This window comes from Miniopterus natalensis (genome assembly GCF_054644295.1).
Source record: "Miniopterus natalensis isolate mMinNat1 chromosome 7 unlocalized genomic scaffold, mMinNat1.hap1 SUPER_7_unloc_1, whole genome shotgun sequence".
Taxonomy (NCBI): Eukaryota; Metazoa; Chordata; class Mammalia; order Chiroptera; family Miniopteridae; genus Miniopterus; species Miniopterus natalensis.
Window position 1 is genome coordinate 4,718 of NW_028269915.1, and position 22,606 is coordinate 27,323.

At 51.5% G+C, this 22,606-nt stretch overlaps 1 protein-coding gene across 1 annotated transcript in view; it reads left to right on the forward strand.

Moving 5' to 3' along the window:
• Positions 1-582: 582 nt before the first annotated feature.
• The window catches only part of PARD6G (par-6 family cell polarity regulator gamma), a gene marked incomplete at its 5' end in the record, with an annotated part of 34,922 nt that continues 12,898 nt past the window's right edge, over positions 583-22,606 (forward strand). Inside the window, one exon of the mRNA XM_087813708.1 lies at positions 583-805. Coding sequence (XP_087669834.1) covers positions 583-805 — 223 coding nt within the window. The remainder of the gene's footprint in view (positions 806-22,606) is intronic.

The window sequence follows — 22,606 nt, forward strand, 5'->3', positions numbered from 1 at the left end:
GAGAGAACCTGCCCTGTCTTTTTGGCCAGTTCCAGAGTCTCTGTTCTCTGTCTCCCTGAGGTTTGTGAAGCATCCTTTATACCAGGTTCCTTTCTTTCAATTTTGCTTTCACTTCTGAGCCTTTTGAAGTACAGATATGTGGTCTTCTTAAAAATGCAAATTATATCAAATCACTTCCTTAAAATTAAAATTGCAGGACTTCCCGTGCCCTTGGGAAAAAGCCCAGAAGTTTCAGCTGCCCTAACCCTCCCCTGCCTCTGAGTGTCTGAGCTGCCCAGGGCGGTGCAGATGTGGTCACGGGCCTCAGACCAGATGAGGAGTGAGACTCCTGTTTCATTCCATCCATGGTGCTTATACATCAGTGTTGACATTGCTTTCCCCCTACAACTGGAGCATGGCCCCTGCCTGTCCTGCTCTCAGGACGTGTTGAGTGAACTGTTCCTCCCGTGCTCACATAAGCTCCATGAGGACAGGGCCCTGATCGCCCGTGTCCCAGGCCTTGTGGAGGCTCAGGAAACACTTCTTATTAATGTTTGGTGCCTTTTCTCTGTTGTTCATTTATGCCTGTATCTTGCATTGTAGTTTGGGGCTGAGTTCCGGAGGTTCTCCTTAGACCGTCAAAAGCCTGGGAAGTTCGAGGACTTCTACCAGCTGGTTGTGCACACCCACCACATCGCCAACACCGAAGTGACCATTGGCTACGCAGACATGCACGGCGACCTGCTGCCCATCAACAACGACGACAACTTCTGCAAGGCGGTCTCAAGTGCGAACCCCCTGCTCAGGGTCTTCATCCAAAAACGAGGTACGGCTGCCTGGGCTTGGCGCGCCTGTGCCAGAGATACAGTGTCAGTTTTGTCTGTCGTCACAGAACCGTGAGAGCCTGTGTTTGCACCAGTGCCAAGAGATGAAAGGAATTCACATTTATTTGGTCAACATTACTTTATTAGAAAGGCTTAAAAATATTTAAACTGCATTTTCCACTTTAAATAGTGTTGACTTCTGATTTTTAAATACCGAGGAAAAAGACTAATATTGACACTTGCAGTATTTTAACTGGAAGCAAGTTAATTCAGTAAGAAAAAGCCTTAGTCAGTAACCCAAGAATGAAACTTAAGGTTGCCAGTATGTTTTCCACTGGGTTTTTGGGATTGGAAAAAGATGTTAGCTTTAAATTGTTACTTTGGTTAACTTTAGCTCTGAACGCCTAGTTTTGCTGTGACAACATCAGAGCCACATTTTAGATTTGTTTTCTCTTCACTAAGTTTAGGAGAACCTTAAATTTTCAAAATAATACACCCTTGAACAACACGGGGGTCAAAGGTGCCAACCACCTCACAGTCAAAAATCCATAAAGAACTTTGACTCCCCAGAGTATTGTTTTCCCTGGGCACCTACGGGGGATCAGTTTCAGGACCCCCTGGGGATACCAGACTCTGGGATGCTCAAGTCCCCTCTATAGAATGGCCTAGATCAATGCACACAGCCAACCCCCCCGCATCCATGATTCCCAGCTCAGATCAGACACAGAGCAGGTGTTTACTGAAGGCCATCTGCGTACCGGTGGACCAGCACAGGTTGTCCCCATGTTGTTGTTCAAGGGTCAGCTGTACTGACAGAAAGAACCCCCTGAGGTGACGCTTGACTTTCAGAAAATGGCGTTTTATGGGTGGCTTGGTCATGACTGTCCCTCCTTCCCTAGGGCACCTCCTGTCACATGTGAGCACTGAGCGCCCTCCAGGAGCACAGTGGCGGCGGGGACACCTGCAGCTCACTTGTGTGTGTGCTACTGGGACTTTGATCTTAGCAGGAGGGGAATGTCCTGGTCTCCGTGGCGGGTGGCTTCCTGGTGCAGAGCCTGAGCACAGACTAAAAGTAACAGCCACAGTGTGCTGGGTGGAGGCCCTTGGGGATGCCCGCCTGGTGCTCACTGTGGGCACTAGGCCCTCGGGGATGTGGGCCTGGTGCTCACTGTGGGCAGGTGTCGCTGTCCCTCGCAGGTTGTTCTGAGGTGAGTGGGCAGCACATACACAGCTCAGAGCATGCTGACCAGTGGTCAGTGCTCTGTGAGTGTGAGCTGTTGTGTCCTCTGTGGGTGGTGAGGAGGGAATGCATGGAGAGGGAGCAGCAGGAGACCGCTGACCTCACTCTGGACTGTTCTCTGGTGCAAATCAGAAAGCCCCACATCTGCCTTCTCCCTGCGCCTGGGTGTCCTGCTGAATGTAGGAGAAGTCAATGCAGCTCTCACTTCCTCGGGTGGCCTGGGGCTGTGACTGTGGCTTCAGGACCTACCTCTGCCTCTGCAGAGCCTGGTTCTGTCGTGGCTGCAGTGTCCTCGCGGCCCCACCACACATCACATGGGCAGGTGTTCACGCCTTGCCTGTCCCCCTGCTTTCTCTGTGCTGGGGTTGCTCCCTGTTCTCAGGGCTGCTTGTTGTCCCACAGCTCTGTCCGCACAGGTCTCACGTTCCCTCATTGGTGTGGGAGGTGAGCAGTGGGTGTGAGGCACCGTGTGGACTGTGGACACACGGGCTTTGTCGTCTGTGGGAGGGGAACGGTCTCTGTGCCTCTGTGTGGGGAGCTGGACTGGGAGTGGGACCCAGGCACTATGTGATGACGAGGCTGGTCCTTGTGACACTTGGCATCCTCGCTGTTGATTCCCCGATGCTGAGTGACACAGGAAGCTCCGGGTCTGCATTTGCAGGTGGGAATGTGCTAACTTGCACGGCTTTGCCTCTCTGATGGCTGAGGTCCTGCATCCTGTCTTCATTATTTACTTTTCCTCCTTCCTGTGGCATCAGAGAAACAGCCCAAAATTTAATGAGCAGGCTTACGGTTCCTACCCCTCTTCTTCTCAGCGTGTGCATGTCACCTACAGCTCTGGCCTTTCTCTGCCATGTGACAGCCAGGAGCTCGGGAAACCTGAGTGCACACTGTCCTTCAGCACCTTCTCCCTGGCTGTGACCAGCGAGCCCTTGTGTCTTCATCTGAAGCACCCACCTTGGGGTGTTTTCAGGCTTAAATAGGAAGATGTTCCCATGTTCACTGGAGTCAATGTCACTGCACAGGATCAGCAGGATCTGAGACTTTGTTAGCAATAGAAATCACAGATATTTCCATGTTGTGTTAGTTTAGCCAGATATCTTGAATATAGTTTATAGTTAATCATTATTTTAACACAGTGGTAAAGACTTATTTAATGTGTTAGTAAGAAAGCACATACAGTCAGCCCTCCATATCTGTGGGTTCTGCATCCATGGGTTCAACCCGCCACAGGTCAGAAATATTCAGGGAAAAATGTTTTGTTTTTTAGGCCTCACTGGTAGCACCTCGCTGAAGTACTACCAGTGAGGCCTGCAGTGTTGCATCTGTACTAAACTGCAGACTTTTTCGCCTTGTCATTCCCTAAATAATACGGTGTAACAACTATTTACCCGGCCTTTACACTGCATTACAAATTGTAAGTAAGCTAGAGATGGTTTCCAGTATATGGAAGGATGTGTGTAGGTTACATGTAAACACTGAACCATCTCATACAAGGGACTTGGGCATCCGTGGATTTTGGTGTCTGATGGGCGTACTGGACCAATTCTCCATGGATATTGTGTCACACATTTGCTTCCGTATTTTGATGATTGTCTTCAAAGTGAGCATTTCCTCTGTAATCCCATGTATTTTACTTTAGGTCTTTAAGAATGCTATTCCTCTAAGGCAGTTCCAAGCGGCATGAGATGGCTGAGGGTTCTGGGGCACTTGGGGTGAGGACCCTGTCGCAGTCAGCATTTAGGAGCTCGGACACAGACCGGGAACCCAGTCAGGGACTTTTACTGAGGACGCTGGGTGGTGTTTCTGCCGTGGGGGTGGAGGACCACCCCTTTGGTTTCCCATCTAGAGGCCCCTTCTGCATTTACTAGACTTCTGCAGCCCTCTGTCCAGGCTGGGCTACTCTTAAGAGCAGTGGGGTTTTCCCTTGGTTAAATAACAGATGCTATTATGCCTTTCACTTTTATGCTTTGCCCATTTTAGCAAGAGAATAAAGTCATAGTGGCAGAATCTGGAGTTGTATTAGCATGTTTGGATCACAGGCCCAGCCAGTGTTAGGGAGCACTTCTCTCCGTGCCCCGCGGACCCCAGTCGTCCCTGCAAGGACGCTGGCCCAGGCCAGAGAGAATGCAGGACAAGACCAGACGAGATACTTGGCGTGTCTCTTTCTAATTTTAGCAGAATAAACAGGAAGTGCAAACACCCATCAAATAATTACTTCAACTACCAGCATACCCTGTGCTCTTGTTATTTAAGAGATGGGTCCCTTTACCTCTGGGCCCTAGCCCAGGAATAGAGGTAGGATCCTAATTGAATTTCAGTGGCTCTCTGTCCCTGGTGCTCAGCTGTCCAGCTTGTAGGAGGAGGTTGATAAGTCTTCATTAAAGCACAAGACTTTGGAACAATTAGAGCACTCTGAACTGTTTACTTTTAAACTAACCTAAATATAGCACACTTGCATGTATCTGTTGACTGTTCTCTGGCAATTCTTTGGGTTCCTAGAATGAGGAAGACACATTTGTAAACTTTCTGATTTATCAGAAGTCGCATGATTGGGAGCTGGGGCAAGGGGAGGTGTTTGCTTGTGATTTCATTTAAGAGAGTTTGCAGGAAAAGTAATTAAGGGCTGTTCTTCAAAGTAAAATGTGTAGAATTACTGAGAGTTTGGCTTAGAAATTGGCAGAATCTTAAGGTACCGGGAATATAAATCCTGATTATGATGGCTTTTCTTGAATTCCTCATTAAAGGTAGCTAGAGGTGTGTTTGGTTTTAAGTTGGGGGCTCACTGTGTAGCAGGAAGTCCCTTGGGGTGTCTAACTTCGGAGGCTGCCACCACTGAATTTCTGTATCCCTACTGTTTTAGTCTTCCTGATGCTGCTGCGGCTGTCAAGGCTGTTGAGTTGAGGGCAGGGTGAAGGTATAGGTTTGCTGGATTGGGCTCATCCATGTCCCCACGCCCTGGAATCTGGAGCTTGTTTATGAGACATGTCTGCTTCTTTAATTGCCACTGTGTCCTGGAAGTTTGAGTATTTGGAGAATTTCTTTCTTTCTTTTCTTTTCTTTTTTTTAAATTGAAAAAAGGGCAAAACCTCTCCCACTGCCTCCCGTGGGAACATGCAGAAAACAAAATGCCTGACCTGCAACACCCCCCCTCTCTCCCCAGGAGTGGGAGTGATGGGGAGAGAATGTGCTGATGCAGTTCATGAAAAGGAAAACACAGGCCAGCCACCCACTGTCCACAAGAATCCAGGGCTTGTCCTGAGGGCTGGCCTGCAGGCTGTGGCCAGCGAGGTCCACCTGCGTCCTGGGTCTGCCTCTTCCCCTCCAGCCCACCTTATTCTCTGAGACGTCCAGCAGCATACCTGGTGTAAAAACGGCCAGTTTACACAATGGAATTGGATTCTACTCTTTTCTTATTTTCCAGTCATCTGTACTTGTACGTTTTCAAACCCATAGTATAATTTAGAATTTGGATTCATGCATTTTAAAAACTTAACATCATAACCATGTCCTATGTCATTAAATTCTTTGTAAAACTTTTTGTTTTTAAAAGTCTTTTCTGTTTATAACATATTTGTAAAAGAAAATTCAAACAATGTGGAAACAATGCTACTGTGTGAGGTGATCACTGTTCCATTTTGATGAGTCCCTCTAGACCCATGGTACAGACACAGTCAGTGGGACCTAGTGTCACACATATGGGGTCCTAGCATATGTCCTGTAGAGATTATTTTAACCTGGCGTTATATTTTTTACTTTCTGTACATGGATGTAGATATATATGATCCTTTTAATGAATCCAGTTGTATGAACGATCCAGTTGTATGAATGTAGCAAAATGTAACCAATTATTCATTAATTTATATTTCAACTGTTCCATTTTTTCATTATGAACTGTTGTACATGTTTAGATACTGTCAGGGTAGGTTAGCAGACATGTTTCTGCTGGATTAGAGGGTGTGCACATTTTGAACTAAGACATATATTTCCAGTGGACCTCTCCTCGGGTGAGCTGGGTTAGGAGATGACCTTTGAATTGGATCTTTTCAGAACACATCTTTTGGAGACTACTGCGTGGAAACAGTTGAGCTTTGAACTCATCCTGTTGAATGCTGTAGTGAAGGCGTCTGAGGGTCTGGACTGAGGTGTGGGGTGGGGGCTGCCCTTCTGCTAGGATAGCACCCAGCTTGGGCCACCATGGATCCCTAGAGCCTGGAACCCCCACCGGAAACTGTCCTGTCCCGAACGCCTGGTGTTTCAGGTCCTGTGTTCAGGGAGCTCCTCTGGGCAGCTGAAGTCCCCGAGGGGGCACTGTGCCGCCTAGTGGCTTCCACGGAGGCCGTATTGGTGGCTGAACCAGCCATCTCATTGTTTCTCCTCTGCTGTGGTGGAGTGGCTGTGATGAGGAACACATTTATTCAAGCTGGTTCACAATAAGGATGAGCTCAAGGCTTTTCAGTTTGGTAGGAAATAAAGCCAAGCACGGTCTGGGACTTTCTTTCCATGGTTAAGCCCGTAATCCTGAGCCGAGTGGCTGGCTGTCAGGCCGCCTGTGTTAGCAGGATTTCTCTCTGAAACAGAGAGCCCAGCATACTCCTCAGATCTCGTAACAGCACTGTGTCTGTTTGTCGGGTGGGCTAGGGTTCTGTGAGGGGGATTCTTCGACTCTGGAATGGCTTTGCCTGGGACACTCCGCACCCCACACCCCCAACCTCCTGTGTGCCTGACCGCTGGGATAATGCTCAGAGTGGGGACCCAGGCACCTCTCACAGGAGGTGAACCCCTGGTTCCCACCTGTCCATGCAGGCTGCAAACTGTCATTCCTTCCTGGGCTCACTAAACCTCTCACCCTTAAGCACCATGGCCAGCAGGTAGGCTACTTTCCCTGCTCTCCAAGCGCAGGTTTTACTGGAGGGTTGTGGGGTGTGCAGCAGACCCCTGGAGATGAGCTGATCCCTGCAGGTGGTGCAGAGTCTGGTGGGGACAAGGGGAAAGTTTAAGCAGAGGCTTAAACTGCTCAGCGCCGCCTTCAGTAGGTGTGCCCTTTGGGAGGGACGTGCTGCATCTGGAGAGCCTGGAGTTAAAACCTGGTATAATGTTTTATTAAATGTCAATGAAGACTGGCAGAACGAGAAGTGCCCGCCCCCCTTGGCTTTGGGAAACAGGGGGTTAAATTTGAGCTTTGTGTTTTTTGGCAGGGTGGGGTGGGGGTGGGGGGAGGTGGCCACAGGTGTCAGCACAGAGGTTTTGGCCTCTGGCACCTTCTAAAAGTCCGATCCTTGCTTCATTCCCCTCCGACCCGGATGGTGGTGCCTGGTCAGCCAGCCCTGACTTAGCACCACAACATTCGGAGCCTCTGGTGAGGATGCAGCTCCTAGGCCATCACCACCATGGTCCTGACTGAGAAGCAGTGGACTCCGTGGTCCATTCATGCAAAGTAGTTCCTTATGTAAGGGATGTTACCTGTACCAGTTTGGAGTCCAGAGATAAAAATTTCCATCGTGACCTCTCTTTCCAGCAGCGTAAGCAGGACTGGGATTTCCTCCTGCACAGGGGTGTCTCTTCCTGTTTTTCCCTCTGTCTCTACTTTCCATCCTGTCCTGTGGGAAAGTGACTCAACATGGAGGCTCCACCTGCACCCCGGGTTCTCGTAAATGCTGATGCAGAGAGAGAAAGCTGGGGGACACCCACAGTTGAATTTGCAGCTGTTGACTCCTCAGCTGTTTTGTGGGGGGGTGAGTGCAGGATATGCCCTGAGGTCCTGCCCTGCCACAGCGCAGCCTCCACGGAGCCACGGAGTGCAGATGGCCGGGCTGGGGGTACCTCACCCTGTAAAGGAGGGTGCTAATACCGTAATATTAACTAATTTCTTTATCGTGGCAAAGCACCCATAACAAAATTTACCGCTTGAACCATGGTTAATTGTGTGATTCAGTACTGCTGAGTTCGTTCACACTATTGTGCAAGCACCATCCATCTCCTGAGCTTTTTTGTTTTCCGGCCCGAAACTGTGTAGCAGTAAAATAGTATCTGTTTTGCCGAGTTACCGAGTTACCGTCTAACTCCAAGAAGTAGCTCTGCACCTCCTGTAAGATGTCGGTGGGCACATTTACCACTGATATGTGTCTACAGTCTGGTTAGAGGTTTCAAATCAAAGCACTTAGGAAACAGTGGTCACCTGCGGACGGAGTCATCACATCCCTGCAGAGATACCAGGCTTCCCTACCCCTGTTCCCCATAAACTGACCCTGCGTCTTGGACTTTACATGGCAGGTGGTGAGTCTCAAGTTAAATTACCAGCTCCTCTGGACATGCGAGGGCACCAGCAGAGACTTGGAGGGGTCAGTACGCTAACCTGTCCTCCACCTCCTTGAGACCTCTCTGAGACCTCTCTGAGGTGTCACCCTATGGCACACCCTTTAGTAGCTGACAGCCAGCCCCACAGCCTGGGTAGTTTGCTGTCAGCGGTGTCAGATCTGACCTTCCCAGCCTTGGCTCACCCATGGTGTCATCTTGAGATGCTTGTGTTGTGCTGTGTGTGTTGGGGTGGGAGACCCTGACAATCCCACATGTTCTGCTGGTGCAGCAACAAAGAAGCTGCAGATCTGCCCTCCTCCAAACATTTCCATTTTGCCCCCCAAAGCCAGGTGAGGGGCAACTGGTGACAGTCGAGCTCCCACAGTCCCTTCCTGCAGCTGTTAAGCCAAGAGATTCTGTACTGACAGCGATAAGAATAGTCAGATAGGGAGGCATGGGGTTGGCAACCCTCCTTGCCCAAGGTGATGTGCTGGTGGTGTCTCCTGTCCCCTCCTGTCTAGCTTGTCTTGGTGTCAGTGGGCCCTGTGCAGAGGATACCCTATGGCACACCCTTTAGTACGTCCTGACAGCCAGCCCCACAGGCTGGGTAGTTTGCTGTCAGCGGTGTCAGATCTGACCTTCCCAGCCCTGGCTCACCCATGGTGTGGTCTACAGTTGGGGTGGGCGGTTGGTTGAGGCCTCTCCTGGGCTCCTGCGCAGATGGGCCCCAAATGTCCCCTGCCCATCCCCCACATGACCTCAGTGGAGAGCTCAAGTTTTAGAGGCCACCGAAAAAGAGTGTGTGTTGGTGCTGCTGGCCTTTCAGGAGCACGTGCCCGAGCAGGGGCGCCTCTTGTAGAGTACTGTTACCCAGGGCTTTCTTTTGGAGTAATGAAGTTCAGGTAGTAGGCAGTAGATGTACACAGTCGTGCATGAGCTCAGTGGCAGGCAAGCCAGGAACGACATGATGTCTCAGTCCAGCTGTCTTAGAGCCTGGTCTTGAAGCAGGGTGCTTTCTCCTTCTCTGGAAGGAGGGTCTCATCTCATGGTGATGACTGCAGGGACGCCCAGGAAGCTGTGCCCCTCTAGGGGTCTTCAAGATCTACTGAGTGGGAGACACAGGCCGGGCTCTACCCTAGGGCACTGTGGGGAACTTCCTGGCCTCTGTGCGCAGGAGCAGCAGGTGCAGTGATGGACAGCTGATGTCGGCAGCGTCTTGTGAGGCTCAGAGGACCAGACGCTGGCCCGTTGGCACTTGGTACTGCCCAGCGGCCCTCTGCTTAGGAAGGGCCTGCTGCAGTGTTTGCACTGGACTTGCTGGTAGGCTGGTGGGGGGCCCAGCTGAGGGTGGGCAGGGGCCCTCGCCGAATTGGGAAGGGATGGAACCCCCCTGGCACACCCTGGGCCTCTTTGTGGGGCTCCTTCCATCTCCTTTGGAAGGAAAGAAGACGGTTTGTCTGGTGCACCCGCCACACCAGGGCTGCTGACTGCCGCTGTGTGAGGCGCTGGAGGGTCTGCTCTAAGTAAGGGGCTTTCCTGCCAGCAGTTATTTTTGGCTGTTTGATTATAGTTGTCCTCTCTGGTCACCACTGTAGTGTCCTGTAAATACAGGCTGAGTGAGTCACAGCCCTGGGCTGTGGAGTTGGCTGGGACGTGGACACAGGGACGGCCACGCTCTTCCTGGAAGCGACGGGGCCCCAGAGGCTCTCAGGAGTGTCTCTGGGGAGATGGAGCCGTGCAGGCCTTTGCTCAGACACTGAAGTCACTCGTATCACCCCCTTCGTGAACTGGGGACACATTGCTGCTGAGATCCTGGCGACCCTCCAGCTCCGCCCATGTTTTGGACAAGCTGACTTTTCCTAAGCCCATCACTGGTTCCGCCCCCAGGACAGAGTGACCAGGCCACAGCCCTGACACGGGCTCCCGAGAGGCCATGTGCAGTCTGTCCTGCCTGTGTTCTCGTGGGCACTGGGTGTTCCTGGTTTTGTGCTTAGAATACTTTCGCCTCAGGGTCATGTGGGTTTGGTTTCAAGTTTGGCTAAATAGGAAACAGTGAAAGTCAGTTTACTTTCATTAAAATCAGTTTTAACATCACTTCTTCCTAACCCATTACAAGTTAAACCACCTTCTGAGGACACGATTGGCCATCCACATGGGTTTGTAAGTAGAGACGCTGTGACTTTGCCACCTGTATGCCCAAGGGAATTAATTACTCAGCTCAGCAAAGTGAGTGGGCACCTTCTAGACTTTATTAATCAGGGAAGTTACTGGAAAACACCCAGGCTACACACCTGAGTGCTGGACCCTCTGGGTCATTGTAGACAATATGATTTTCTAATTATACACAAGAAAGAATAGTCTCCTTGTGCCCACAGCAGAACCAGGAGGATCAGAGGAACTGATAAGACACATGCACAGTTTTATGCAGATTCTGAGCTTGACCAGACCCACTGCACCCTCGGAGGCCACCTTGAGCTCCAGGGCAGACAGCTGAGGTGGTTGCCTGCAAATAAGCCTGCATGTCCTCTGGATTTCCCTGCTCCGCCCAGCCTCTGTCTTCCTGCTGAGCCACAGGTAAGCTGTTTTCTGATTCTTGGTTCTGCTTCGTATCCCACGCTCCTCCTCACTGAGCCACCTCAGAGGACTGTGCTGGTGGCCAGCAGGGCCTCTGCCTCAAACCTGTCCCCACAGAGTGAGATGGCAGCACAGCTGAGTGGACGCTGCTTTCAGTGGATACAAGGAGTGGACACAAGCTCCCAGGGCTGCTCGAGGTGAGAGTGTCACTAACGTGGTGAATTCAGAGGGAACAGAGCACGCGTCTCCTTTGGGATCATCGTCTCGGACTTGAGTCAACTCCTACCCATCGTGTCCCCTTAATCTCTGCCCTCTGCAAACGAAGATGATGTTGTTGTCTGATGCTCATCTGACACAGGTGCTATTAGAGCTAATGAAATAACGTGGGCAGATGACCTACAGCTTCTGGAAAGCAAGGTGTGTGTTTGAAGCATCATTGGAGTTGTGATAATTAGCAGGTTCGTCTGCCCCTCGCCTCTCCCTGTGAACTGGAATCAGGGCAGGTGTTTGGATTGCTGCTCCTTCCTTCTGCAAAGCCTGTGTCCTCACCATCGCCACCTCAGAGACCTGCACAGAAGCCAAGACGGAACAATTTGGAATGACTGAAAACTCCAAGTTTGTAACAAAAATGAAAGCAATCCAAAAAGTCAGGAGGAAAAATTGCCTTCAACAAAAACGGAAATGCATCACAAATCAGTTACACTGTGACTCCTGCCATCTCACCAGCCGCCTGCCACCAGCCTGGACTTCCCGAGCAGGGTCTCCAGGAACCGGGGTGGGAGTGGGGCAGCTCCTGTCTCTGCTCTTGCAAGGCACTGGTCCCGGGACACAGGTACTGGTGAGCCTGAAGTAGAGAATGTGAACTTAAGAAGCAAAGCGTGTGCTAGTGTGGTACAGACAAACGCTTTCAGGCTTGAATGCATCGATGTGGATTTTGGCCTAATTGGGGGAAGAAGAATCGATCAAAAGTAGGGAAAAGGCTCGACTCCCATTGACTTCTTCCTAAGAGGTGTTCTGAGTGGTGGCAACCAGAAAACACTATGCCGTTAGGCCTGTGGGACCTAGTATTTAGGGTTGTTCCTCCCAAAGCTGGAGGGAACCATTTTATTTTATTTTAATTAATTAATTAATTAATTTTAATAAAAACCTTGAGATATAATTCACCCATCAGTGTGCAATTTAGTGGATTTTAGGATGGTCACAGAATTGAATGTCCACAGTCAATGTTAGAATGTTTTCTTCACCCCAGAAAGAAACCCTGAGCCTATTAACTTGTCTCTCCCTAGTCCCCAGCAAAACACTAATGTGCTTTCTGTCTCTATGGATTTGCCTATTCTGGGCAGTTCACATAAATAGAATCATGTAATATGTGATGTTTTGTCACCTGGCTTCTCTCACTTAGCATCATGTTCTCAAGATTCATCCATATTGTAGCATGTGTCAGTACTTCATTCCTTTTTCGCGCCTGAATAATATTACATTATATGGAGAGAACACACATGGTTTACCCATTCCTAAGTTGATGGACACTTGGGTTTTTTCCATCTTTTGACTATTGTGGGTAACACCGCTGTGAACATTCTTGTACAAGTTTCTGTGTAGACACACGTGTTCCGTTCAGTTTGACCGTTCCTCCAAATGTTAACAGGGTTGCCATGTGACTCAGCACTTCCGCTCCTAGACACGGTTTTACTTTTTACTTTCCCACCTGGATGCCTTTTATTTCCTTTTCTTGCCTAAGTGCCCTGGCTGGAACCTCCAGTGCAGTGCCAAACAGAAGAGCAGGTGACCCAACAGGAATTCCCAGTTTCCTGCAGCGAAGTAAGCTTTATTCAGTGCAAACAGCTCAATTATGAAGCAGCCCCAGGCGAGGAGGCCCCTCCACAGCCAGACAGCTCTACTCTGCCCTGCCCCGCGCAGCCTCCAGCCCTGGGTGGAAAGGGAAAGGTACCACCTGCGTGGAGGAGCCCCTGCTCCTGGTCTCTGCCTGGCCGGTCAGGTGGGGCCACTCTGATTGGCTGGTGAAGATGCTGGGGGCGGGAAGTAGAAGGCACCGCCCCGAGCGGCTGGGGAAAGCTCGGTCCTATTGGTGGGAATGGGCCCGAGCCCTCCGTGAGGCTGCCGGCGGGCGCTCCGCCCCGCGGCTCCACCGCGCGGTTCGCATGGGCGGCGCCCTGTGGACACGCGGCCGGCCCGGGCCGCTGCGTTTGGGCCCAGGAGGCGCCGTCTCCCAGCCCCGCAGCCCCGGATCTGGGCGTGGGAGCGGTCAGTCTCCCGGCTGAGCACGCGCTCGCGGCCTCTCTGAAGCCGCCGCCCAGGCTGGAGATGTAGCCTTTGTTTCCGACGGCAGGACAGTGCGTTGGGGAGGGGCCCTCTTGATTTCATCCTGTCTTGGAAATAGAAAGGATCAGAGGAAATAGAGCTGCCTGCCCGCGAACGTGTTATAGGAGGAAGGTCCCCACAAGCAGCAGCTACGGTGCTTCCAGCCGCCCCCGCGCTCACCGCGCGCGTCGCGTTGGGATGAAGTCTGGCTGTGTCTGTCCGTGCGGTTTCCTCGTGTCCCCTGTGCACTTGCCCACGTGAGGCCGTCTGAGTTGATTTCCTGACTCGGGGAGTTTAAACTTCATACCGCAGCTTTATTTAGAGGGTTCATTGTATTGCATTTTTGTTTAAAAGTTGTATAAAATGTTGTTACGGCTGGTTTTGGAATAGAGAGACCACTGAATGTTTTGCTACAGTCACGTCTTCGTGGTCTGGGACGCAGTGGAGTGCTGCGGCCAAAGGAATGCATGCGCAGAAACAAAGGCGGCTTCTCCAGCCCCAGCGAGAAGTGCTTGCTATTCATAGCACAGAGACGGAGACGAGGAACCGGATTCCTCACCAGACTTGCCTGGTGCTCGGGCGCGTGAGGCTGGCTCAGCTCTGAGTGGGGGTGAGCGGGTCCCACCCTGCCTGGCTGGGGCCAGCCTGCGCCCTCAGGGCTGCTGGGAGTTTTCTGACTGTAAAATAAAGGGCGGGGAATGATGCTGGCAGTTTTTGTCCTTGGGTTTTTCAGTTTTATTTTTCAGAAGCAGCACTGGCAAGAGCAGCATACTTTTCCACTGTGACTGTTATGTGCCCGCCCCCCCAAGTCTGCTCATTCATGGCCTGTTTCACAGAAATCGGCTGTCACCCTCTTTCACATGGCCAGTGCCCCTTTCTTCCTCAGTTTCCCTCTAGATTCCTCCTTCAGACAGGGCGCTCACAGGGTGGGCTGGGATGCAGTGTCCGAGGAAGGACACCTGGGCCCCCTGACAGCCTGCACAGACTGCCCTCCCCCCACCGGCCCCTCTGGGAGGCCAGGATGCATGAGGCAGGGGGAAGGCTGAAGCAGGGACCTCTGCCATTAGATAAGGCGCCTTAGCTTTTTGGCACCCGTCAGCTTCAGCCAAACATCCAGCCCTGCACCCAGAACTAGAAAATAAAACTGTGACATTGTATTACAGAGTTGTCCATGGATGTTTGTCCTGCCCAAATAATAACTACTTTGTAAAGCAATTAATCCAAGCATTGGTGAGCTGTGTGTGTGCGCGATGTCCGAGCCTCTGCTGGTGCACACCGGACTTTGAGCCATTTGCCGCCTCCTACATGGTTTCTGGGTAATTGAAGGAAGTGTTGGACTAGCACCTTTTTTGCCCCCATGAAAGCTGTCTTTATGCAGTTTGTGTTTGTTCTCAGAGACTTTGGCCAAAAACATTACCTTAAAATTAATTTTTAGTGTGTATTTTCAGCAGTATTGGAAATAAACTCAGAGCTGAGGTGTGGACACCTGGAGATGGATCCCTCAAGCCGTTAACAAGGACAGGGGAGTGTGTTTAGTGTCCATGGAAGCTAATAGTTTTCAGTGCAGTTCCAGAGTCTAGACTTGGACAGAGCCTGTTCCTCCAGCCGTCACAACTCACCTGCTGTGTGTCTGCCTCTCCGAGGACAAGGGAATGGGGAAAAGCAGGGCTGGGGCGGGGGTGGGGTGGTGGTGCTATTTTTCTGAGCCCCTTAGCAACAGCAGCCGAGGTGGCCCAGGTGTTTCAGGAGAGGAACATAGTAGTACAAGTCAAAGGTTACATCATGTTGTGGTGCAGGAGGACCTTGAGTGCCCGGGTGACCCCTGATTCCATTCTCAGGTTTCCTGCTAACAAGGGGGAGGGGTGGAGTCAGATACAGGTATGTGGGAGCTCCATGTGGGCTGCCACATGCTGTGGTCCTGGGGTCCTGTTGCGGTGTAGGTCTGGGTGGGCTGGGATTCCGCCATCCAGCTCAGGGGGACAGCTCCATGGTCCCATCTGCCTAGCAAGGCCCTACAGCAGCTCACACAGGAAGGGACAAGGTAGTGTCAAGAGGGCCTGAGCGGCAGGCAGCCCCTGCCGAGCAGAGTGAGAAGCGAGGCCAGGCCTCCTCTCAGCACCCACGGGGCCCAGCCTGCAGCGGGGCCCAGGGTGCCCAGGGCCTGGCACCATGTGAGGGACGCTAGGGAAGGAGGGTCACTATTCCAGGCATCACTACTCCAGGACATGGGATTCCACGTCCCCACTCAGAGGTGCTGGGCTGTACCTACCCCACCCACGACCTCCACTGTCTCTCTCCTGTGACCCTGTTTTCCCTTGACGATGGCTCGTTAGTTTCAGGCCAGCCTTAGGACCACAGACTCTGCAGGGCTCCTGCCTACTGGAAACTTGCATAGTGCTGTTCTCCCCACAGCACTACGGGCAGTTTGGGTGAGTGATTCTTTACCAAGGGGCATCCTGAGCATTGTGGGGTGTTTACCTCTGGCCCCACCCACGTGATGCTAGGAGCATCCCCAGTCTGTAAACCACAAACATTTTCACCATCACCACGTGTCCCTGGGGCCAGTCATGGCTAGTCCCTGGGCTTGCAGGCTGGAGGTTGGTCCCAGGGTCTTGGGCAAGTGATAGCAGGAGCTGGGCCAGACCCACTTCTTAAATCACTCTGAGCACCTGTCACTGGTGTGACAGAGACGAGTAAGTTTAAAATTGCAATGGTCCTTCTGGAAGCTCTGAGGGTAGTGCAGGCCCTAGCCATCGGGTGGCTCCCAGCTCTGCTGTAGTTAACATCACAGGGACTGGGAAGAACAGGGACACTGTGTACTGGGCCACATCCTCGGGCTGGTCTGATCAGTTCAGGGAGTGCCCAGGGCAGCCGGGCACAGGCTGTGGTTCAGGTGGGTGCCCTCGCTCTCAGCACTGCTGGGAGCCGTGCAGGGGGAGTTGCTCCCCAGAAACGGAGCGAGTGCTGCACTGTGGGCCTTGCTGCCTGTCCCTGCCTACAGTCACCCAGCTTCACTGTCCACACCCTGCCCCAGCCTCTGGTTAGTGGGGCTGCCAGGACTCTGCCGTCCAGAGCAGACAGAGCTCAAGGCCCTCACTATACCCAGCAGGCCAGTCTTCCTGTCCTTCATCTGGGGACTCATAGTGATCTGCAGCCCCCCTCTGCAGCACACTGGACTTTTATTGCAGCCAGAGACACAGTGGGCACTCCAGTTAGACCTCTGCCTCCGGATCAGGCAGCTATGTAGGGCACAGTGAGCCTGCAAGGCTGGGGCATGGCTGAACCCACAGCCGTAGGGATCCTGGCTCTTAGCTGCTGATTCTACCAAAACCTCATAGAGCCCTGACTCTTAGCTGCAGAGTATACCAGAACCATCACAGAACCCCAGTCCCTAATATTGGTTGTACCAGGACCATCACAGAACCTTACTGTTGGAATCTTGTTGTACCAGGATCATCACAGAGCCCCACTCTCAGCTGCTAGTGGTACCAGGACATGGCCCTGTAAGGAAAGGAATGTTTTCCTCATGGGTGGAGTGGGCAGGAGGCGTGTTGCTGCACTTTGGGGCATGCCAGCCTCGTTGCAGGTGATTTCACCCTGCCCTGGCCTCACTCTGTGTCTGAGGCTGCTTCACTGAGACACACCTGAGTGATTTCAGCTCCTGGGATTACTGAGTAAAAGTGTTCCCCTCTGGCTAAAAAATGTGACTGCAGGCATCCTCTCAGCCCTCCCCTTACAGGCGAGGGGGCCACGCCCTGTGGGCCTGGCCGTGGGCACAGTGCCTGGAGGTTTGGCGAGAAGTCCTACCCTTTGTGGCTCTTGCAAAACTGTAGGAAATTGGAGGGTTAGCTCTCTTGCTCCATGGACTTGCATGTTACTCATCCACTGTCTTTTCAGGTTGGCCCCTCCCCTTCCCACTGGCACTGCTTCCAGGTCGAGGTGCAGATGAAATGAAACCTTGGGCTGCATTGGAGTCCACATGGTCCTGTATGTGGGAGGACAGGGTGGGCTTAGGGAAGGACAATCAGGGAAGTCAGGGCAGCTCCAGGTGCCCCTGAAACGGTGTCTTCCCACCCTGTCGTCTTTGGTTCACATTCCTTCTGAGCAGCAGAGAACAGCCGGCCCCCAGCAGCCCCCACGTCCCCCTCACCAGGGTTGTCTCCCTCCACTTGCATTTGTTGACTTTGGTTTTCAGCGCCTGTGTTGTGGAGATACTCTCCTTGGTTTCCTAAAAGGACCATGATAGGAGGGTTGTGCTGAAGGTGATGTGCCTTCAAACTCAGTGCTCCACCCTCTAGTCCCTTGAGAATCGCTGTCCTGAGGTGGGCCAGCCCTAGAGGGACCATGGCCCATGACCAGAGAGTGTGCAGTGCGGGGCCCGCCAGCCCGCAGGACACGTGAGGAATTCTGGGAGCTCCCTGTAGGCTCTCTGTGCCTGTGCTCATCTCTGCATCCCAGAGAACAGAAGGCTGTGGAGAAGTCTTCCTGCCTGAGTGCAGCCAGTGGGAGTTCCAAGGCTGGGAAGCTGGAGCCTTGGAGCTGTGCTCATAGCCTCAGCGAGCTCAGGGAGGACTTGGCCTCAAAGTCACAAAGTTTGTAAGTGCCTCAGCCAGAGGCAGAAGTTTCTGCCCTTGTCCCCAGTGGGCAAGGGAACCACCCTTTGCTGGGGTGGGGTTTTTATTGAGATTTTCTTTTAGAAGATTACAGTTGTCAGAAATAATCCACAGATCCCTGTGCATTTGCCGTTTCCCCCAATGGTGACGTACAACAAAGCTGTTGCAGGACGTCACACATTGGTACACTCTGCCCACCTTGTCAGATTTCCCACCATTCCTCAGGACTGTGGGCTCATGTGGTTTTTTTTAGGAACAGAGCACAGCACTCTATCTGGTAAAATTGAACACAAAATAGTCACTGCTTCCCCTCTTTGGCAGCATGCGCTGTTTCACGGGACTGCAATCTATCCCGTGTGTTTCCTCTGGTTTTAGGGCTGGGGAAGGGCTACTTACCTGAGCAGTCTTGCCTGTGACCCGGCCTCCTGAGTGCCTCCCGGGGTGCCCATGGCTGGGCTACCTTCTTTAGGGCCTTGCAGCAGCAGAGACCTGGAAGGCTGGCCGCGTAAGTGCTGAGCCCTCCTCCAGGCTGAGGCCCATGGAGCTGAGATCCCATAGCAGCTGCTGGTTTGGTGTTTGGGGTGGCTTTATTTTCAGTTTTGAAGAGAGTAGGAAATACACATTATAAGTAGGGTGACTGGTTCTGGAAAATACATTCTAAGTTTAAACTTAATATATGGGCACATCCATCAGTCTTTTCTCAGTGTGTTGAACTTTTCCAGGTGGAGAAATTAGGAAAATCTTGGTTGAAAGGCACATATGCACGTACTTTAAGACTGGCCAAGTATCTGCTTGGGTTTATGTTGTCACCTGTCCCTGTATCCGCTATTCCCTCCTCTTTCACATATTCCTGTTACCAGTACTTTCCAGTTAAAACGCGAATTCTGATAGTTTTGAGAAGTGTCCTTTAGCTCCCCTCCATCCCCTTTGATCTCCTCCCAACTTTCTCTCTTTGTCATGACTTCTCCCCTCCTCCACCCTGGGCCAGTCCTTACTACAGACCCTGGGCGTGAATCAACAAGCCTCTCCTCTCCTTCCAACACGCCTCCTCCAGGAAGTCTCTCGGGATTTATTGTCCTCTGAACAGAATGTCATTACAGTGGGTTGCTGGGGCTGGTGGGCAGTTGGAGTCACTGGAGTTAGAGAAGCCTGCAGAGCCTTCACTGAAGGAGGCCTGAGAATGTCTTGTCCTGTATGTTGACCCACAGCCCAGCAGCCCCACTCCAGAGAGAGCCCATCAGAAGCATAGTGTGCCCTTGACGGCTGTCACAGCTGGGAGCCCTGTCCTGACACGGAAAGTGAAGAGGTGGCTGTAACAGCAAGTGCAGTACAGGGCACTGAGTTGTGCCCACAATCTACATGGGGAAGCCCTAACACCAGTGTGAGGGTCTTTAGGGGGTATTTAAGGTTGAAAGAGATCTAACAGGGCTGTGTCCTCAGAGGAAGAGAAAGAGCCCGTCTCACTGGCTATCACAGTGAAGACACAGCCACCTGCAGCCAGGGGGAGGCCTCGCCCAGCCCCAGCACCTGATGCCCTGAGAGCAGCCTCCAGCCTCCAGAACTGCAAGAGGTGAATGTCTGTTGTTAAAACCACCCATCTCTGCTGTTCTGTTATAGCAGCTGGAGGTAACCTTGTATGTCCCCAATTCTGCAACAAAACAGTTATTAAACAGTTATTCTTTTTGTATCTGTATGGGATGTTTTGATGGCTAATTTCATGTGCCAACTTGACTGGCCTGACGGGTGCCCAGATGGCTGTCGCGACATGACTTCTAGGTGTGCGGGAGGCTGTTTTCAGGAGAGTTAGCATTTCAGCCAGCAGACAGAGTACACCCGACGTTGGGCCGCATCCAGTCTGTCGAGGGCCTGCACGGAACACACAGGTGAGGGGGGATCCTCTCTTTCCTTGAGCTGCGCGTCTGGTCCTCCAGCCTTTGGACATCGAAGCTTCTGGCTCTCCAGCTTGCATGCGGCAGATCTGGGGACTCGGGCTGCATAACTGCCTGAGTTGGTTCCCGTGACAAATCTGTTGTATTCATCTGTGTATCTCCCGTTGGTTCTGTGTCTGTGGAGAACCCTGACTGACACATGTGTTTTGGTTGCGCTAAACAGTGTGGGGAAGTGTGCACTAGACTGTTACTCGGAAGGGACAGGTTATTGGGGCATTTTCTTTCTGTTTTGCTTGTTTAAACCATTTGATCCGATCTCTTTACATTCTGCTCCCAACACATGGATTTGAGCGCTTTCTTTGTATGTTGTGGAGATGAGTGACAAGTGAACAAAGGTGATGTGAGTTTTCCAGTGACAACTTCATTTTAACAGAGAAGCACATGCCTCTTGAGGTTTTCCTCCTGCATCCAGCACAATGCAGTAGCTGCTGCACCTGGTAGTCCTGTTACCCAGCACTAGTGGCCTCTGGCCTCAGTTTCCTCATCTGTTGAAGGAAGGTGTCATTGGCCTCAAGGACTGGGAGGGCCAAGAGGAAGGGGGTGGGAAGTTCTGATCTGGGCCCAGCTTCCAGCAGGGGTGTGCTCAGCTGACTTGGGCTCTCGAGGCTCAGGAAAGTCCCCTGGGAGTAGCTGCTGGGCCTGTGTCTGCCCCTTATCTGTGGACCTGGGGGGATGCTGGGCTGGAAGGGTGTGTCCTGGAATGCTGCTAAGCACCCAGAGCAGTCAGAGTTGACTTTATTCTTACTTTGAGGGGCTTTCAGGAAGGATTGTTGTTTGAAGAAACTTTTAACAGAAAACCTGAAGATAGGTCTGTGCCTTCTCCTCCTCTTGCAGGTGGTGTCTGCCCAGGGTCAGCCACCCTGCCCAGCAGGTGCCACTTCTGTGGGCGTGTGTGGTGGCATCTTTTCTTCTCCGTGACAGACTCCTAACCCAGAGCAACATACTTCTAGGCGTGTATCCCGCTCGTACGAAGTTGGGGAAACTGGTAGCTGAACTTGATGGGACTTAATTTTTTAAATTAGGACTGTCCTCACTGAGCGCTTGGTTTGTTCATTTTTACATCACGCTGGTTCCGGGCTACATCTCCTAATGCCTGCTATTTTGGGCAGGGCCGCTTGTCCAGGGCAGACAGGAGGATCTCATGAGACCAGACCCCAAGCACAGGGTGTTATGTTTTTGTTTTTTTTTTAAAACCAGGCCACAGCTACTTTTGTTTGTTACTTTACTTAGAAATGCACAGGGACATGACCTTGGATTAGGGGATGGTTTCCTAAATATAACACTGAAAGCACAGGAATTGAAAGAAAATCTAGGTAAATTGGTTTTCATCAAAATTTAAAACTTTTGGGTGTCAAAAGACACTTAAATAAAATGAAAAGACAACCCAGAGTATAGAAAAAGTTTCAAGTCATATATAAGAACTTACATCTAGAATATATAAAAAAGCACTCATAGCACAACTGAAAATGGGCAAAGGACATGAATAGATAGTCCTCCCAAGCGATACACAAATGGCCAATATGCACATGAAAACATGAAATACAGATGAAAACAAATGTTGAGGCTGTGAGAACTCGGACCCTCAGACACTGCTGGTGGGGATACCTGAGACAGACAGACAGCTACCATGGGCCCAGCAGTTCCAGTGCTGTGTATCTACCCAACAGAAAGGAACACACACAAACCTTGTTCGCGGATTTTCATAGCAGCGTTATTTACAATAGACAAAAAGTGGAAACACCTCACGTGTCCATCAGGAATATGTGATAAACAGAATGTGTCCATCTACATGATGGAAACTATTCGGCCATAAAGAGGAATGAAGTGCTGATAGATGCTGCAACATGAACCTTAAAAATACTGTGCTAAGTGAAAGAAGTCAGACACAAAAGGCCACAGTGTACGATTCCACTTCTATGAATTGTCCATAATTGCAGATCTAGAGAGAAAGCGATCAGTATTTGCTCAGGGCTAGAGTGAGGTGAGCATTTAGAAGTACATGGCCTGAGCCGTGTGATCGCCGCCCCAGCCAAGTCCTTGATTCGGGAGTGGGCTGAGTCAGTTCGGGGGACCACAGGGAGATGTCTGCAGAGGGCTCAGGATGGAGCACCTGCCCTCAGGTCAGGAAAGGACAGATGAATGGTTAGGTGATCTGCCCAGCCCTGCAGTTTTCAGCTAAGAGCTGCTTATTACACATTCCCTTTGTCCTTGGAGCTGTACTAGAGGTCCCAGTGGACTTGCTACCCTATGTTGTATCTGCATTCAGTTTGAGTCATTTCATAAAAACGCTCATTAGACTTTCTTTGAATCTGGAACCATTCCTGATGAAAGCAACCACGGTGCAGATACTTGGAGCACATGTAGTCACTTCCTGCGATGCATGGGCCCGTGTGCGCAGTGAGACATCCCATGAAGACACCTCCAGACTCAGGGGCAGCACACCTGAAGGGACTATGCTTGTGAAAGACGGGAGAACCTGACCAGCCTGCCTCCTCAGAGTGCCATCCTGATCTCACACCGACATCCCCAAAGAACAGTGCCCTCCATCCCACAGATACGAGGAGCTGGGTGAGGAGGCTGCATGGCCCTCTGGGAGTTCGTTGTGAGCACTGCACCTTTTGGGGCCTCAGGAGCCTATAGAGTAAGGAGACAGCTTAAGGCTTCAAGACAAAGTTTGGGGAGAGAACTGCTGGGAGTCTTGCATTCCTTTATGGCACATGTTGTTTTCTGACTTCCGTGGCAGACTCGATAGTGTTGACATCGCTGGAGTCGGTGAGAGTGAAGTCTTGTCCTGACCTGCTTCGATCC